Below are 16992 nucleotides of genomic sequence, written 5' to 3'. Positions count from 1 at the left end.
GGGAGTAGTGCCTGTCGTGTTAACTTAATGTATGGCCCACCTACCACCAATTGAGATTGCCTCTGGCTTCGCTCAACTTCACATCGTCTTCATCGTCCTTGTCATCATCTCGGGCCCGTTTATGTGGTGCGCGTGCGGTTGGTCGGCCGAGATGTGCCGCAGATGCAGCAGCAGGGACTGCATTGGCTGGCTGGACGGCAAGGCCATCCAATCTCTTGGTGCCCTGCTTCCCGTTGCCACTGCGGCCCTGACACGAGATGGGCTTGTAGCACTGCCAGCGAAGACATTGATCTTTTGCATCTTGCTGTATCACTAACACCTTGACTCTGTCTGTATAACCCTGGCCGCCCAACCCGCGTTGAATCAGAACACAGCTAACACATTCGCCCAGTTGCCGTTGACCGTCAATCAATCTCAGCGCTGTGCCGCTCGCTGGTGGGTGTCCGGCACTACGTCTCGTTCGGTGGAGCGCCTGAAATCCAGCACCCACTGTCTCGTCCGCTACACTGTGGCCGACACAGCGGCCAATGGCGCCACAAGCCGCTCGGCCCACGCCCGATACCGATGGCGGCGTTTGCTCTCGCCCGCACCGACAGACGGCGATAAGGCACGTCGTGGATCTGGATACCCACTTCAATCTCGTCCATCTCATGCTATACCGGGCCCCTTGTCTGGGCGCCTGAGCCTCTCAGCGTTGGAGCGCTGCTAAACCGCTGCTGCTTCTACTAGGGACTCCCGCCGCCACTACGGCTGCTGCTATTTCGCATGCCTGATGGGTCTGTAAAAGCCTGTACGTCCATCCGTCGAAAGATGGCTGCTCCTAATAAGCTCTCCCTCCTCTCGTTGTGGGACTGCCTCAAAGGTAGATCTGCTCTTGGCACTGGATGCGGCGCCCCCCCGGCATATTGATCGAAGCTTCCGAACCCGCCTACCCTTTTGATGGCGGTCTAACTGCTGCCATCGACCTCCCCCTGGCCGAAGCTAATTATGTGTTGTTACCCGAACCGACTTGAACTCTGTCTTGTCTCTTGAGATTTAACCGTGTCTTCAAACATCCATCGCCCGCCAGTTGGCATCCTGCATCGTTGACCCTCGCACCACTGAGACCAAGAGAAGAGACCTGCTAAGACGATTTACGCCAATTGATATCATATCTGCCTCAACTTGAAACCATTGCTCAATCTCATCGACGCTTGCAGCCTTTTAAAGCTTTCTCAACCCGCCAAGTTGTGGTCAGGTGCCATCAGCGAGTATCGCATGCTGCAACACCGATCCGAGTGTTGTGTGTTGCGATATCAGACCGTGTACGATACACCGGTCCGCCAAGTTGCATCTAGGTTGGTCTCCTCTCCCTACGGACCCAACATCCTTGCTTTTGTCCTGGTTCTACAGTCTGCTATTAGCATCTGCCCGTCCTGTCCTCTTAACAATCTCCATGATGCCAAGACCCACGTTTATTGCTGCTGTCACATGGATTACGACCATACGCACGCACACCATACACACCCTCAGTTAGGGAGCGGATGACAAGCTTTTAGCCACAAGTTACTCCTTCTTACAAATCTTACACTTATATATCCTACATTCTCTCATCTATTGCGTTTCGTCTAAAAGCCAAGCTGGCTCACAGCACACTTCTTCCCGCTTCATTTCCTCCATATATCACATGCAGAACCACGTTGCAGAGCCTTGTCTTTCCAAGTTGTCATAGAGATATCGAGAGAGAAAGCGGTGCAATATACTCTACATATTGTCGATTTATTCTCACTTGCAAAGTCTCTGCATTTACTGCATTTTTCTTCCACATTTTCCAACATCACAACCCTTGCTCTCAATCGTCATACTCTCCTCCTTCGTCAACAAAGCCAGTGTACATTGCGAATTCTATACCCTATATCAAATCTTTCACTCTGTTTATGGGTATGCTGACACTCATTCACATGTAGTCGGTAGTTGGCTTTGAAATTTGGCTTCTAACTCTTTCGACAGATTCCAGAGACCCACGGGCACCTTCCAGGTCTAAACGAGAGAGGTCTGACAACTCTAACGAAGAGCCCAGTGGATCAACAATGGATACAGACCCAGTCTCCTGCAATATGGCCTCAGCATTTTACGAGATTATGAGAGACTCTGGACTCCAAAGGCAGCTGGAGCATGGATGGGGAAATTCCTACGCACATGACGGCGCGGCAGATTCCGCATCATCACCCACTTCTGATTTTGGTGACGCCAGCCGGTCCGACCAATCACGGTCTCGGCACAGTTCAAAAGTCTCATCTCCATCAGGATCTCGCAGAGTTGCCCAAAGGCGAGATGGGAAGCGCCTCAAAAGCCCCAAGTCGAAGAAATCCGGAGGCAGTCAAGTCAAGGAAGAAGATGAGGAAGAGAGTATGGAGGATATCCAGGCCATGCCAGAATCTGGTAACCCATACTCTCTGAAATACGATCCTCAGGCTGCAGCAACTGGCGAGGATCATCGGACCTCTGGATATAAGCTGAACAGAGAAGACTACGCAGATCGTGAATACCTGAGAGGGCTGGACTCGGAGCTGGATACTCTTAGAAAGCATTTGCTCCAGCGCGCCAATCCTCCCAGATCATTTCCGTAATGATCCCCCTCGCCACCTTTTGATGTGACGGGGAATGCGCGCACCGAAAAGAGCGATACTTGATACATTGTTATATCACAAGCATTAACAGCAAGCCTTTGCTTTTACACTAGAAAAAAAAATCGATGGGGCGCTCAGGAGTTTATGGGTTTGGCTTACCAGGTGCGGAAGGGGACCTACAATAGGAAGTTGACTGCATATAGACCATCTTGGCCACCGAGAATGAGGTAGTAGCAATGAAACTTTTTCGGATCTTTCCTTTTTATGATTTTTTGCTCTCGGTTTCGCAAGAGCGGGCTCTTAGCGATTGGCAACAAAGTGAAAGAATTGGGCCACTTGCATGTGCATGATATGGCTGAATGGGCTTGCCGGCCGGCTGGCTTCATGCAGAGTTCTAGTCGAGGCATAGCATCGGCCGAGAGGGGCGGCTATCACATCGGCCGCTCCTTGTTCCCCGAGATGTGTGGCGTATGGCCCTCCCTGCGGAGGACGGTTTCGACATTGTTTGGCCGAAAGCCCAACGGCGGGTACATTGGGGAAAGTTACCAGCAGGACTGGAGATGAGAGCTGAAAACAGCGTAGCAATGGAGGCAGCGACGACACAATTCCGACGTGCGGAATCGGAGGTTTTGGACACTTTTCTCCGCCGTGTAGCGAGTACATGATGCTATATGTGCCAAGGTAGCAGTGGCAGGGCTTTAATATATCTGTTGGTCCAGAAGCGTGAAAGAGCGGCTCGGCGGAGCTTCAGCCGCTCGTTGTTTATCTAATACGAGCAAGTACATTTGCAGGTTTTTGCTGTACATGTAATACCTGTATGCATGTTGGATGTGAGATGCTGCATCTGCAGCGGGGCGATACAATCCGGCAAGTTGTGGCGTTTCCGGATGGCTTCATGACTGGTCCATTCATGCGTACTCCTCATTTACTGGTTACATATGCGTATGCAGTCTGTATGCAAGGGAGAGTGAATATGTACGATATAACCAGCTGTTGGCTATTATACAGAAGAAATTAATTTCACAGGTATGATTAACCTTAGGGTAGAGAGGAGGAAAAACAGAGACCGAAAATGAGATGTGTGAGACAGAAGAGGGAGTTTGTGACATATATAAGCTAGTATAAGAGAGCTCCTGTCAACTCTTCTACCTCTGGGTGGTCTAGTTGGTTCATGGCGTCTGACTGTAATGGATAACATCTCATCAGAATGTCGGCGGTTCGACTCCGTCCCCGGAGAGAAATTCTCTACGGAGAAGAGTTACATTTTTGTCTTTTTTCTTCTTTTCTGTATTCTACATACGCATTCCGCCGCGGTTTTATTTTTTTTGTCTCTTTCCATTTATTCCTAGTCACGCTTTTCTCAGTCTCCCTGCGTAAGAAAACCCCCCTTGCAGCAAGCCACAGTTTCATTCAGCAAAAAAAAAAATGTCCACCTTTTTTGTCAAGCTCGCGCTGAATAATCATAGCCGTGCCGTCTTTCACCAGCTAACTGTATAGTGCTCTTTAAGGGGACAAGCGCCAGTGTTTAAAATGCAACGCTGCCTATCGATTGGAACGCTACCCCTCTCTAGCGGCGGGAGTGACCTGCGTCTAGGCCCTTTTAGCCTTATAAAGCTTAAGCACAGTAGCGCTAAATAACACTAGCACAGTCACTATATCGGCCGTGCTAGGCTTGGGGTGGTCTAGTTGGTTCATGGCGTTCGACTGTAATGGAGACATCTCATCGAAAAGTCGGCGGTTCGATTCCGCCTCCCGAGAGTAATTTCTTTTTTTCTCTCTCTTCTCTTTATGTCCCTTTCTCCTCTTTATATTCCCATCAGCCATCATCATTCTTTTTAACCGGCAAATCTCTGCGTACCAAAGTCGCTGAAGATGATGACCGAATCCGCTGACTTGGGCTGAAATCGATCCATAGTGCAGTGTATTTCAAGATATCCAGGTGATGATACTACCTGTTCTTCCTCATTCTCGCACCACACAGCTTTTGGGCCTGGACTGTAATGAATCAGCGCTACTAATGTTCTACACGAGCGTTACATTGGTATACAGTTGAAAAATGTTTTACATTGAAGAGTTTCTCTAAAAGAAGGACAACGGAGAAGGGAAAGTCAATCGCCTGGTAATGAATGCAATTGTAATTATACGCCGCTGTTCTAGTTCACAGATTTCCACATACCATCCGGGCCAAAAACGAGTCCTCTTAAAGGGTTCTCATATGCCTTCTCATAGCAGTTGACCCTCCTTCGACTTCACTGCCTCCAAGTCAGCTAGAACTGTTTGAATCGCTTGAACCTGCTTTCCCGATCAGGTGTCTCCTCGCTATCTCTGTCCCTTCCTCGATGCTGTCCATCGCTGCGTGGAGCCGTTCTCTCAACTATCCCCCCCGCCTCCACCTCCTCCTTTACCCTGTGCAAGGGATTTATGCTCCTTCGCGGATGTTGCGGAGGAGGTGGAGAGGACTGCTGATACTGCTAATGCTTTGGTAGCTGTTGGGGTTGTCGTTGTTGGGGCTGTGCTCCTAGCCGCACTTCTAGTCGTACTTGTGGTTGCACTTCTAGTCGTACTCTTGGTTGAACTTCTAGTCCTATTCCTGGTTGAATCTCTAGTCCTATTCCTGGTCGAAGTTCCAGTTGTATCTCTGGTTGAGCCTCTAGTCGTACCCCTGGTTGTACTCTTAGCCGTACTTCTAATCGTATTTGCAGTGGTAACTGAATTCGTATTTCTGGCTGTACTCCTGGCTGTACTCCTGGCTGTACTCCTGGCTGTACTCCTGGTTGTACTCCTGGTTGTACTCCTGCCCATATTCCTGGCCATACTTCTGGCTGTGCTTCTGGCTGTGCTTCTGGCTGTGCCTCTGACCGTTCTCGCGGTGATCCTCCTGCTAAAGTTGCTGGACTCGATGGAACTGGTTTTTTATCTGGAGGCACACAATCATTCACAATCGCCATCAGCTTAGCCTCGCTATCGGAATCACATTTCAATTGCGGGATTCGAAACGTTTGCTCGGACAGGTGCTCTAGTCCGCTGCGATCAATCGCTCTTATTCCAGGCCGGTTTCTGTTGGGAGTCATAGGCGGGGGGGACGTCCCGTCTTTGTAGCATCGACATTGATTCCAATGATGGCCGCATATAAAACAGAACATTTCACCGCAGACGCATCTATAACATGATATGCGAGGGTCAGGCAGCTAGACCTCTGCAGAGGTTCAACGAGGAGAGGTAGATTGAGAGGGAGGGAGGGAATGAAGAAAAATTAGAGAAGAATATAAAGCGCGCCGTGGACTCACTTCATAATGTTGCACCCACCATCAAAGGTCAAAACGATACCGCAACCTGGGCAGTAAACAAGCCCCTCCTCATCCATCTTATCCAAAACTGCCGTTTCTTCTTCCCTGTCGCTGCAAGGCAGGTCCCTATGAGATTTCCCATGACAAGTAGCACAAGTCTCCTCCGAGCACTGCGGACATGTGCCCACGCCGATATTTCTGCCTTGATTGTCGAAAGCAGTCTCGATTGCATATGGGGGGATGAACGCAGAGCACCTGGTGTCGCAACAGTACAGTCGGTCGCGTAGCGGCGTGCTGTGCTCAACCGCTAGTTGGCGGAATAGATGGATCAGTCCAGGCCGGTTGACGACGCGGATGAGGTTTTCACCAAAGTCAAAACAGCAACTCGGAGGAAAATCATTGATGGACTGCAGGCCCACGCGGATGGTCCATCTCAGACAGCTGGTGCAGTAATGACAACCGCAGGCGAGGATGAAGGCGGAATCCATCAAGCAGATCTTGCAAATCCCCCCATCGTAGTATTCTACGCCAGAATCTTCCTCGCCAGAGCCCGGCTCAGGAGTGCTCCTCAGAAGCAACTGCTTTTCAGCCGCAGACAACAGAACACGTTGATCCAAATTTTCAAGATGCAGACTGTTGATTCTCTGCTGCACAATATCATCGTCCGTCATAATGTGCGATACCAGGTATGCCTGTTCATCTTCCGGCATCATCGATATCGCACACTCCACCGCACGCGTGAGCTGCTTCTCCGTTAGGAACGCCTCATATCCCTCGGGCAGGTCAATCATGCGTTCTATTAGGCGTCGGAGAACAGGATGAAGCTTGTCAATGGGGTTTGGACTCCTGGCGCTGGGAGTTCCGCCACGGTTGCTAGGGCCGGCATCTGGATTTTCCATGTTGGATATATTTCCTGTGACTCTTTTAGGCTGAACAGCTATTGAGGACCTGTTGGGCTAATTTGGTTCTCTAAGGGTGCTGAAGTTGTGTGATAGAGATGAAGATTCGCTTTCCTAGATATTGTTATTGAAGAAAGAAAGGAAAGAAAGAAGAGAAAAAAAAAGGCTCCTATGGTTATTGGAGGAAGAAAAGAATGAATAAAAAAAAAGAGAGACTTGTATTGTTATTGAGAGACGAAAAAGAAAGGAAAAAGGCGTCCAAAGCCTTCTGATGGCATGGTGTTGTGTTATCGTTTACATTTGCCGTGCTCATCTCGCGACTCAAAATCCTTCCTCTGCCGCCCCTTCCATATTATTTTTCTGCTCACTGCCGCATGGTTCCTGGCCACAACTTCCCAGCTTGGTGAATTTGTGTGAGTTGAGAAGAAGAGAGTAGGTGTGTCGCTGCAGAGACGCAATGAATAGCATGATCTTGCGGGCATGGCTCCTGCTAATAGAGTATAAAGGGTGAAACGGAAAGTTACCAAAAGAACACGTGCAAATGCGCTGAATGTCGAGAGCATAGGTGTGGTGCTGATCCGTCCAATAATTGCGAATGAGTTATTCTGATAATTACTGGGATTTTCTTCTGTTTCAAAGTGCATCTCTCCTTCTTTGCAAGAGTAACCCTTCCATGAAGCGTATATTGTGTATTTTATTTTATGATATACCCAAACACACAAGCCTTTTCAAACCATCCAGTTCGGCTGAAGAATAGTAGCGTACAATCAAATGCACACAAACACACACACACAATTGTTCTCATCGAAGAATGAAAAAAGACCATTTCAACACCATAATAGTAAAACATACCCAAAGAAAAAGCAGAAGAATAAAAAAAATTAAGAAAAGATTTGTCTTTACATAGGACAAGGGTATTTCGCAGTTTCAACATGCAATATCCATAATCCAGTTCGTTCTCTGCCCGTGGGCTTAATCAAAAGCAGGTTCACAGGTCCATAAATCACAGTTTGGCCATGACGCTGGCAGAAAAAGAAAAGGGAGGAGGGAGGAAGAGAAAACGCCCCCAAGGGTCCACAGCTCCCCAAACAAAAATATCCACATGCAACTTCAACAGAGATATCCCAAAAAACCAAAGCCGGGGAGGGTTTCCTTTGCCAATAAACCTCCAAAATCCGAGTTTCCTTCGACACTTATAATAAAAAAATTGATGCACCCACAGCCATATCCCAAAAGGATCCCATAGTAGCCCTTGTAGGGGAAAAAGTAATAATGGTAATAAAAGATCAAAACCCAGAAATCAAAACTCCCTGAAAACTCCATTACATCAATAACTCCATCGCTGGTATATTCACATGTCACGTAAAAAGGTTTTGATAGTGAGAATAGCCTTCCCCTCCTTGTATGTCGGAAGGACTGAGTAGGTGGAAAAAGAGATAAGAGAGCGGGGATATAAATAGGACACGCGACTCTTTATAGAAGGAGGGGGGGTACAGAGGGCGGCCATTTAGTAGCTAAAGTCGACGTGTGCCATGGTGGGTATGGACTCTTTGTTTTCATCCGAGGACGCTGTCGATATTTCGTTGCCATCACTATGACTATTGTGGATGGTGACTGAGTTTGAATCACCGAGCGTGGTATCAGCGCTTGATTGTGAAGATGTTGTTTGTAGCTCGTGATCTGGAGGAGGCTGCGCGCTGGCCGACCATCCTTCGTCAAGCAGTTGCTGGAAGCTCCAGCTTGGCTCGAATTGTCTGCTGTGCCAGGCATGGTCCACTCGTTCGTACATCTCGTCGATCTGTTCCAGACTGATTTTGCTCGTTTCATAGACCATGGCCCATACAAAAATGACTGCGAGAATGCAAAAAGTCCCCCAGATGAAGAAAATCTTGGTTCCAAAACCAGCAGTGCCCGGACCACTCCCTATCATGAACGGTGTACTGTATCCGATGCCGAAATTGAGCACCCAGTTGGAAAATGTTGAAATAGACATTGATTTTGCGCGAACTTTGAGAGGATAAATCTCCGATGTGACGACCCATGCCACGGGGCCCCAAGAGGATGCGAAGAAGAAGATGTTGATGGAGCAGAATACAATGAGTATTGTAGCGGAGGCTGATTTAAGGCTTTCACCAGCGGCGGCGGCAAATGATGCCATGAGCAGCTGGCAGCAAGCCATACCAATGGCGCCTACAATGAGCAGCCTTCGCCGACCCCAGGACTCGATGACAAAGACGCCGACAAATGTAGACACAACGTTGATGATTTGAATGATGAGCGACTTGGTATAGGGGCTGTCAACGCCAGAACCGCCGAAAAACGTGGTGCTGTAGTACATGATGAAATTGATTCCAGTAAGCTGTTGAAGCATTTGAATACCACATCCCGTCAACGTTCGCCGTCCTAGATGAGGAGAGCCTACAAAGATCTCCTTGTAGGTGTCTGGGCCCAGGCTCAATTCGTACTGGTGATTAGCGACGATTTCCTGGAGTTCGTCAATAAGAGCCGGGTGAGTGATGTCGAGACGTCGAAGACGACTGAGTGAAAGACCGGCAGCGTCTTTCTTGCCTTGCTTGACCAAGAATCGGGGAGTTTCGGGGAGGAGCATAAGGCCAGCGGTGAGAATGAGAGCGGGAACAAGTTGAAGGCCAAGGGGAATTCGGTAAGCGGCAGATGAGTGGATTTTGGAGGTGGCAATGTTGATGATGGATGCACCTAGGAGCCCTAAAGTGATGGAGAGCTGGTAGGCGCAAACCAGAGTACCACGAATCCATTTCGGAGCCATTTCTGATTGATACAGTGGAACAAGGACCGACACAGCACCAACGCCGAGTCCAGCCAGGGCTCTGGTAGAAAACATCAGTCAGTGACATTGCACAGCTTGAAGCAACCCGCAAGACCAAGTACGGATCCAAGCTTTGGAGGAGAGGGTGACGTTGGTGATGGGAAACAGAAAACCCACCTTCCGACCAACAAGGCTGGTAATGCCTCGGCACAGACCTGGCAAATAGCGCCAATACAAAAGATGCCAACAGCAAGGAGCATGCTCCGTCGTCGACCAAGCATGTCACCGGCGGGAGCGGCGAGGAGGGCCCCGATTGCTGTGCCCACGCTGAGAATAGCGACGATGAGGGCCGAGTCCTTGGCGCAGATGTCGTCTCTGTCGGGCTGATTTCTACACGTGCCAAACTTTTCCTTGAATTCGTTCATGGCGAGAATGCCATTGATGGCCCTGGAATAGATGGTTAGCATCAATGTCTTGAGTTGGCAGATCGTAGTGCGAATGCGGGCCCGCCAGATGCGTGAAGAGGATAGAAGATTTCGAGAAATAGTGGCCCTGCATATATCCTGCCATGCCATTACAACGATGATGGTCACATCTCTCTTCCACCCTTCTCGCATTGTATAGAAAGTGGTGTTTTGAGATGAAGGGACAGAATGGCCTTGCTGCAGCACTGGCCGCATCATTCACACCCTCTAAAAGCAATTCTCTTTTCTTCTTTTTCTTCTTTTTCTCCTCCTCTCCTCCTCTTGTTTCTCGGGGAAAAGCACAAGGATAGACGACATCAAGTATGACGGGGTAATCGGGACAATCAGGGCGATTGCGGCGGGCTGAGCATCGCATCCACGGTCGGCGAGTTCGCAGAGCTGCTTACCCCGTATCATAGCCAAACAGAAGGCCACCAGAAGCGACAAAGAGGCCGACCATGATCGCCGGCGCCGACGAGCCAGCGACATTGTCGGGCTTGTGCCAGCCCATGGCGATGGCCATGGTGACGGCGGGAGAGAAATCAATCCAGGGCTGTCAGGCGTTGCGACGCCCTTCGCCTCGCGGACGGCGACAAAAGAGGGTGAAGGCTCGATGGTGGCGGCTTCGCCGAGACAGCGTTTCGCAGGCGGCGTGTCGGGGCGACGGAGGACGGTCGAGCGGTGGTTGATCAGAAGTCGAAGGTCGAATCACAGAAAACGGGTCGTATGAGAGAAAGTGAGAGGCGTGGAATCGCAAAACGGGCGAGAAGTGGGTAATATCCTCAGCGTCTCAGTGGGAAAAAGATGGGGGGGACAGCCGACAGGCAAGGGTTGGACGGCGGCCGGAGTGCGCTAGCAGTGTGACCACTAACAGAGCCAACTAACACAAATACAAATCGAACGGGCAGCCAAGTAGTGCGAGCAGCGCAGAGGGGAGAGGGCAGCGCTGCGAGTAAGCGTAGGCGGCGCAATGCTAGCTGGTCGCACAGGCAGTAGTTTAGCGACGAGGCTTGACCTGAAGCTTCCGCGGCGTGGAGAGGGCGACGAGACGAGACGAGACGGGACGAGACGAGGCCAGGTCCAGCGGGGAGGCAAAAGCAATTCGAAAAGGGCCCTGAAATTGAGCCCTTGGGCGCGGGAGCTGGAGCTGCGATTTAGTGGGCCGCAAACGTGATGCGCGCAGCACGGCGATCCAGATGTGGCAGCAGAAGCACGAGCGAAGGGGAGCAGAAGAGGTGCGGGCGAGTGAGATTCGGTCAACGGGCCAGAGGCGAACAGGAAGCGATCAGCAGCAGCGCCCAGCACCGGCCCAGCATGGCCCAGCCGGTCCAGCATGGCGCTGGGCGGCGCTGATTGGGCCGTGGCCCGGCCTGCAGCGCTCTGTACCGACGCACCACACGCGAGTGCTGCTGCTAGCCTGGCGCGCCCCACACGGGCTGGCCTGGGAGGGTGGAGGGCCCTGGCGGTCCTTTTAGGCGTTAGGCTTCAGGCCTGTGAGGGCGAGTTGGCGTTGACACTGGTGCTGGCATCGAGTCTGGAACCAGTCTGCCGTGAGTTGACAACTACATGTATCAAAACAGTACGGCATCAGTACGGCGCAGACATGTCGCCCTTCATCCATATCTACAAGTAATTTATGGCAGCATTATCCTCTGACCTTGGCCGCCACAGGTCTGCTCTAAACCGCCATCACAAAATCTCAACCACTCACCTTACACGCCAGAAGGCGCCGCGCACGGCTACAAGGGGTAGGGCTTCGGATACTCGGTATGTACGTGATATTGGACCCAGTAGCTTGTGCCTGTCAATACCCAGACGGGCAGCTCTTGCTGTGTCCTTTTGCACACAACTCCTTCATCGGACCTCCACGTAGTGCCATTCTGAAAGTCCTCGTCACCCTCACCAAAAACCCTCCGTCCGACCCAAGGCAAGACAGCTTGACTCCGTACGGCAAGGTACGAGCAGCGCCTGTACTCGGCACGTACTCCATGCTCTTTGTGCGAGTATCCGCACGCAGCTCATTCGCCGCAAATCGCTTGCTCTGGGGCTCTCCCACCCTCCTTGGCCAGGCGCCATGCCCGGTTGGGAGGCTCGCTCGACGCCACAGAGGAATGGAATTCCGCCTCCCCTGCCACCCTGGCCAAGGAGCCTTGGAGCAACTCTCTATTGCGGGAGACGCAAGAAAGAAGAGAAAGAGAGAAAAGGAAAGCTGGGTCTCCCCCGGCAAGGCTCGCCAACACCGCCCAGACATTGGCCCGTCCTGTCTCCCTGAGGCGGGGAGGGCAGTCTAGCCTCGATGCGCCGCTAATACGATATAGTGCCTATTTGGCAGTGATCCGTAGAGTTACAAAGCAGCGAAACTCGCAAGCTGCTGGTGTGCAGCCTCTCTGCCTTTGGGAGCCTGGTCCGAGTACGAGCGCGGCGCCTTCACACACCCAGCGTTTTATCGATTGGGCATCATGACAACTCTGCATAGAGTGGCTGCTGGTACGCGGACTCGGGACATAGGCAGGCCCTCGTCAGCCACACCACTGCGATGACGCTCCTACAAAGCACAGACAACATAAGGCTTCTCATATTGACCTCCGAAATGCCTGCTTGCTATGCTTGCCCGCAGTTACTAACCTCCCTGACTACAAAGAATTCGGTGGCAGTGGTGGCTATCCGGCCACCCAGCTTGTCAGCGGCCATGATCCTTTTTGGCCAGATGTCCCAGACGCCGCCCACAGCCGCTCAGATCCTTGCCGTGTAAGAGGCCCAGAACGTCTCATAGAGTCCATAGCATGGACACAAGACTGACACAGGCGAGAGTGGAGCGGTGAATGCATTCGGTCCTCAGGCTATCGAGGCCATCAGCCCTTCGGTTAACTTGGCTGGAGCGGGCTGGTGGCTTCAGGCCAAGGCCTACGAGTTATATTGAGCGTCAGTTAGCTGCATTCGACCGCCCGAGTGGCTTTTTTAGAGTCCTCTTGTAGGTGCGGAAGCTGTCGTCTTGGTCTTGGGTGCCCCCTCAAAGGACATCAGCCCGCAAAGCCGGACTTGGTGCGGCACAGTATTCTCAGCACGCCTAGCTCCAGGATGCCTTGCCTCGGCTTTTGGTGCCAGCAGTAGTACCGGTACTTGTCGTCCTACGAGGATGCGGTTGACTCATTCTGACACGGCCATGGTGAGAGGTCTCGTCTTGTACAGATACATGTTTGATAGTGCAAAAGGCACACGTGTTGGATTCTAGCAGAGCTCTCGTACTTTGCAGACTGCGTTCTCGGCAGCTGGCAGCGCCTACACAGGACAAATCAGCCGATGCAGCATTAGACTTGAGCTGCCTAGAGTTTTTGGCCAAGCCGCTTGTAGCTCCGCGAGCTATATGTGCAAAACAGAGCACACTAGCTAATTCTTCAGAAACAAGTACGGCAGATGCGGCACTGAGGCTGTATCATGGCGATTTTACCACGGTTACACGAAGTGGGATGCCCCAGTACAAGGGGTCTGACTAATAGGCAATAGCTACCTCATGGTTTTCTCATTGAATAGACCATGGTTTCAGCCCTAGTGAGAAAGGAGAGAAATTCAAATAACATCAACTCTGGCAGGCTGGTTTTTGCGCTGCGATGAGCCGCCAGAAACGCCATGTTTTCCAGCCGCAGTACGCTTTGGCTCGAGCGTGGGACGTCCAAGAAAAAAGGGAGCGGGACGATTATGATGCGGAGAAAATCTGGGGAAGAGCAGCCAATAAGGGCTTATTGTTCTGCTGGAATTTTTTTTCCATTTTATTGTTTTTCCTTCTCCTTTCCTCTTTCGTGCCGCCAACTGGTCCAGTGCGCCACACGGTGCACTACGCCTGGGTCTGATATTGCGGAGGGGCGGCGCGTACTTTCAACTAGCAGATACCTGCGCGCGAAGTGATCTGGGGAAATGAACAAGCGGGCTGCCAAGGCCGCGGAAGTACTTCCCCTGTACTTGTACTGCCACTTACAGGGCCAAGGGGTACCCAGTTACTGCTCAGCTGGAACACAGTACAGAGAGGCAGGCCTTGGCTGCTTGCTTTTTCCCTTGCTTTGTGAATATGCTACAGTCAGCAATTCTTGGCGGCCCACCGCTGGTAATCTACGCTGCCATTGCCAGTTTTAGAGTACATACAGACGAAGTGGTGCTCCGAGCAGCTGCAGGAAGCGGATGCTTGCAGCTTGCAGCTGACATTGGCGGCACTTGCGGAGTACATGCTCCCCGTAAGTACCGCGCCGTAGAGGGGACCTGGCTGCTGCTAGTGGTAGCGACTTATAATTCCATTTTTTGAGCGCATGTCTACCTTGGTATCATCAGTCATCTCATGGTTTTGATGGAGCCCGCTAACTTCCATAGCTGAATATCGATACGAGTACGCTTTTTTGTCCAGGCTATGGAAAGGGGGGGAAGGGAGTGAGAGACGGCAGATCGAACGACATTGACATGAATAAGAGCAAAAGTTGATATTAGAGATTAAGCAGGTCGAAATTTTTTCAATATTCAATCGACTGATGCTATTTTACGCTGGCTGCTAATCCCGTTTGTTCGCTAGCACCGCTATAAAACAGGCTGGGCCAATGGGGCTATTGTTGTGATAGTATCCAATACACTCGCGATACGCTTATGCAGGCGTTGCTTCGACGTACATACAGACAAGACAAGACAGATGAACAGAAAGAAAAAAAACTCGCCGCTTTTAGGCTGGGCTGGGACATTGTTTTATCCGCATTCTGCTAGTACAAACTGATCATGAAGTGCATTAGTCCTGGTTTAGTTTTTGTAGGCCTCAAAGCCCGAGTGACATTTTGCTCTGACACAAGCGATAAGTGCCAGATTTCTTGTTACCTTTTTTTGTTTTGTCATAGCTTGATTTTTTTTTAGTCGCGATGTTTTCTCCATGACTGAGAGTAGTAGTAGGTCTTTGCGGCCGCCTGTTTTCATCTGGAAGCCTCGGATGATGAGCCCAGCTAGTTGGTATGCCCTAGCAGGCTAGATGAAACTAGATGTGGAATCTCGAGCGTGTCCCTCCTCCATCTTTTGCTTCTTGTTCTGTTTTCACCTGTAGATTCTGTGTTTATGGCATATGACGTAAGATATCGATTGGCATTGTACGTAGTAATGTGATCTTTGAGCAGTGAATCGATCGACAAGATTAGACGAGTGGCTTATAAGCCATGTCGCTTACGCTGAGCTTGTTATAAACTAGAAAACCACATATTCTTCCACAAACTACACTCTTAGGATATTATTTAATCTAAAATTGACTCGAAATCTAAATTCAACCAGCCACAGTTAGTAGAAGCAAGTCACCAAAGTCAAGTAAAACCAAAATCAAATGGTGCTGGATAGCATCAGATTCAATGCTAGAATACCCTGCACATAACAATCTCGAGAATCAACCATAAAGGAGTACTCCTCAGTGCCGGACCCGAAGTCCAGCATCTCTAGTGGGTGCAACATAATAGCCGACTGCCGCAAAGAAAACTATTGCTCCGTGACGACACCTTTTAGCAGAAAGGACCCCGTATTGTGTGGCAAGAGTGCGAGGCCACTACAACACCGCAGCGTCGCACTCCAACACCATTCCCGGCATCAGCCTCCCAGCCGTCGGAGATTCTCTCACCAAGGCCAAAGTGTACCTTTATGTAGCATTCTGCAGTGGGGAAAGGCACAGCAAGATAAAACGCCGCAATCTATTGTGCTACGATGTGATGCTACGCTGCGACCGTGAAGCAAGCGGTCAAGTGAACTCCCTACGGCCTAGGTACATGTATTTCTCTCATACATGACGGAGTAGATACCTACAAAACGCAAAAGAGAGATGCGCAGATTTGACAGATCATGCACTTGTCGACCCCGGATCGGCATCACCCCGCATGAGATGCATAGGCGGGCGGGCATCTAGTGGCAATTCCCATTCCCAAGGGATCTGTGAATTGTGTACCTATTCGGTGTCATGACCTCAATATCTTTTGTTTTCACGTTGCTTTTTTATGATTTTTCTCTCTCCAGCCAAAACGATGTCATCCATCCACCACCACTTGTACCTACGTATGTTTGTATGCTATACTCAATAGGCAGCATCCTAACTGGTCATGGCTCCGGCCCTACATGTCACAGCCCCAAGAAACCAGAAACGCCCATCTTCTAGTTCCTGGGGGAAGGGCCGGTTGCCTGCATCATCTAGCACTCCGCACTCCCTCCTGTTCCGAAGGTGGGAACTCGTTTGAGACCCCTCCCTCTTTCATGATGGTTCGACTCATCAGAGTCTAATTCAGGGACGAAAGACATTTTTTTTTTTTTTTTTTTTTTGGAGAGAACGGTCTACACAAAACCACGATTAGAGTGGGAATTTCGGCTCTCCTCTCTGCAGGCTTCACATGATGAGTGAACACCCCCGCCGTTATTACCATGCAGCCATCACGGCGTAGTGGTGGCGGCGTTTTTCTTCTTCTTTTGCCCTTATACTAAACCTTTGCCAAAGGATGAATAAATAAATTAAATTTTGCCCCGGATGAGAGAGGGGAAGGAAAAAGAAAAATACACCATAGGCCTATTTGCTAGGTTGGCAGCAACAGTAGCCTACTGGATAACGAAAATGGCCATGTCGTTTATGAACGTCGCTACACGGCTGAAGACAACCGAAGCCAATTTACACAGCGCCATCTTTCTCGACTCTTATGACTCGGTGAAAAATTCAAAGAGGCCCGTGGTCTTTCGCCAAGGGGTCTGGAACACGCACGCACTCGACGACTTACATTGGCAGGTTTTGATGCAAAATAAATTACACGGTGGGAATGTCAAGACGATGTGCTTCCGCATTCCAGTCCGCGTTTACACGTGATGCCGATGCAGTAGTATCCATCAGTCACAATATAGCGCCTGATGAAATGCCAAGAATGTCCACGATGCGGACCTAGATAAGCTTTGTTGAAAGGCCCCTCA

At 50.5% G+C, this 16992-nt stretch overlaps 3 protein-coding genes across 3 annotated transcripts; 1 reads left to right on the top strand and 2 right to left on the bottom strand.

The window, feature by feature from the left end:
- Nucleotides 1-2069: 2069 nt before the first annotated feature.
- On the top strand, nucleotides 2070-2609 carry TGAM01_v202883 (hypothetical protein; the record flags this gene model as incomplete). The annotated part of the gene is made up of 1 exon (XM_018810663.1): nucleotides 2070-2609. One exon carries the CDS (start codon nucleotides 2070-2072, stop codon nucleotides 2607-2609), a length of 540 nt encoding a protein of 179 aa, XP_018656112.1.
- A 2686-nt stretch (nucleotides 2610-5295) lies between these two features.
- On the bottom strand, nucleotides 5296-6795 carry TGAM01_v202882 (hypothetical protein; the record flags this gene model as incomplete). The annotated part of the gene is made up of 2 exons (XM_018810662.1): nucleotides 5296-5455; nucleotides 5897-6795. The coding sequence occupies 2 exons, from the start codon at nucleotides 6793-6795 to the stop codon at nucleotides 5296-5298; spliced, it is 1059 nt and encodes a 352-aa protein (XP_018656111.1).
- Nucleotides 6796-8302: 1507 nt separating this feature from the next.
- TGAM01_v202881 (hypothetical protein) lies at nucleotides 8303-10567 on the bottom strand (the record flags this gene model as incomplete). The annotated part of the gene is made up of 3 exons (XM_018810661.1): nucleotides 8303-9641; nucleotides 9758-10027; nucleotides 10452-10567. The coding sequence occupies 3 exons, from the start codon at nucleotides 10565-10567 to the stop codon at nucleotides 8303-8305; spliced, it is 1725 nt and encodes a 574-aa protein (XP_018656110.1).
- Nucleotides 10568-16992: the final 6425 nt, after the last annotated feature.

This window comes from Trichoderma gamsii (assembly GCF_001481775.2).
Source record: "Trichoderma gamsii strain T6085 chromosome Unknown Scaffold_7.2, whole genome shotgun sequence".
NCBI lineage: Eukaryota > Fungi > Ascomycota > Sordariomycetes > Hypocreales > Hypocreaceae > Trichoderma > Trichoderma gamsii.
This window is presented reverse-complemented; position numbering and strand designations above follow the sequence as displayed.